The following is a 1,846-nucleotide window of genomic DNA, read 5'->3' on the forward strand; positions in this document are numbered from 1 at the left end:
TCCTCTTGCTCGATGTGCACTAAAGCTGCGAAAGTTAGTCAGTCAACATAAAAATAACTATCGCCTCTTTAGATGGATTAATTGTTATTCTTCCTGCAAAAAAGGGCAGAAAATGCTGTTTCAGCCTCTTACATTTTGACTTTTTTTTCAGTTTTATATCATATAAAAGTGAATATCTTTGTATTTGACATTTTATAGACCAATCGATTCATCCAGAAAAATAAATTGTAGTCAAATTTTGTACTGTAATAAATGTACAACTTTATTAAAACTATCAAGCTTGTTTTAGTTCAGTTTTTTAAGACATGCATGATCTATCAGGTGTGTGACAGCTAAATCTGTGTGTCCATAAGGCATCAGTTTCATACAGTGTGTGTGTGTGTGTGTGTGTGTGTGTGTGTGTGTGTGTGTGTGTGTGTGTGTGTGTGTGTGTGTGTGTGTGTGTGTGTGTGTGTGTGTGTGTGTGTGACTCACCTCTCTCCCCTTGTGTGTGACGAGGGCGGCGAGGGGTTTGGCGTAGAAGCGGCTGAAGCTGAAGCCCAGGCAGCCGTACATGCTGTTAGCCGTTAGCTTCAGAGCCTTCTGACGGATATCATACTGACGGAGAGACAGACAATGAATATTAGAATAGCTAATTCTCTCAAACTGCAGTTGAGGTTACCTGTGTGTGTGTGTGTGTGTGTGTGTGTGTGTGTGTGTGTGTGTGTGTGTGTGTGTGTGTGTGTGTGTGTGTGTGTACCTGCATGTAGAGGTCAGAGTTGAGGTCCTGCTGCTTCATCAGCTGTTTGACTTGTTTTCGTCGCTCCACCAGCTGTTTTTTAAGACATGCATGATCTATCAGGTGTGTGACAGCTAAATCTGTGTGTCCATAAGGCATCAGTTTCATACAGTGTGTGTGTGTGTGTGTGTGTACCTGCATGTAGAGGTCAGAGTTGAGGTCCTGCTGCTTCATCAGCTGTTTGACTTGTTTTCGTCGCTCCACCAGCTTCCTGATTTCTTTGGGCAGGATTCCCATCTCCAGGCTCTGATCGGGAACTTCGGGAATGTCATCCGACCCGTCCTCCTGTTACCGGGGAAACAAGACATGGAAGTTTAGTTGGGCATTTTACGTGAGGAAGAAAAGAAAAAAAGGTAAGACTGGGAAACTGAGGATGTTGAGGCTCGTCACACCTCTGAACCTGACCAATCTTTAGAGCGTCTATTTAGCTACACACACACTCCTACAGTGAACAAGAACACACACACCTCGTTGTTCTTCTTCTTTGCGTTGTACGCCTCCCTCTGCACGGTGGTGAAGCAGATGTTGAACTCCTGGATGATGGAGGGGTACAGACTGTTGAAGTCCAGCAGCAGAACAAACTTGTCGTAGAAACCTTCAGAGAGAAAAAGAGAGGTTTTAGAAATATGCACATAAAAAACAAGATGAGGACTTTAAACTAAAAATGAAAACACTTACCAACTTTAGGATCCAGCACCAGACCTCCGGCATACGCTGCCTTCTTCTTCCTCTTCCCTTTCCCCCCATCCCCTCCTTCTTCTCCCTCCCCCTGGGACACAGGAACAAAGAGAAACCGATCATCCAACATCCGTCACATTTGTACTCTACTAAAAACACCTTATCCCGCATTTTCATGTTTCACTTTTCCATGACTTTGAAAAGACAACTACGTTTCGAAATGTCATCACACATCAGAGCAGTGTCAGATCATCAGCTAGAGATGTTATGTCACATGTTACGGAAACTTATACTACACTATAACAGTTCAACTTTACAAATGATATGACTTCTTAAACACTTTCAAGGGTAATTTAATTGAAATGTTGTGACTTTTCCAGGTTTTCCATG

At 43.0% G+C, this 1,846-nt stretch overlaps 1 protein-coding gene across 1 annotated transcript; it reads right to left on the reverse strand.

The window, feature by feature from the left end:
• Positions 1-474: 474 nt before the first annotated feature.
• On the reverse strand, positions 475-1,547 carry LOC104946689 (DNA polymerase alpha catalytic subunit-like; the record flags this gene model as incomplete). The annotated part of the gene is made up of 5 exons (XM_010772563.1): positions 475-597; positions 740-808; positions 983-1,063; positions 1,246-1,373; positions 1,457-1,547. Coding segments are annotated over 5 exons (492 nt in total), but the record flags the coding sequence as incomplete, so codon positions are not given.
• Positions 1,548-1,846: the final 299 nt, after the last annotated feature.

This window comes from Notothenia coriiceps, unplaced genomic scaffold (genome assembly GCF_000735185.1).
Source record: "Notothenia coriiceps isolate Sejong01 unplaced genomic scaffold, NC01 NC01_scaffold00011349, whole genome shotgun sequence".
NCBI classification, from domain to species: domain Eukaryota; kingdom Metazoa; phylum Chordata; class Actinopteri; order Perciformes; family Nototheniidae; genus Notothenia; species Notothenia coriiceps.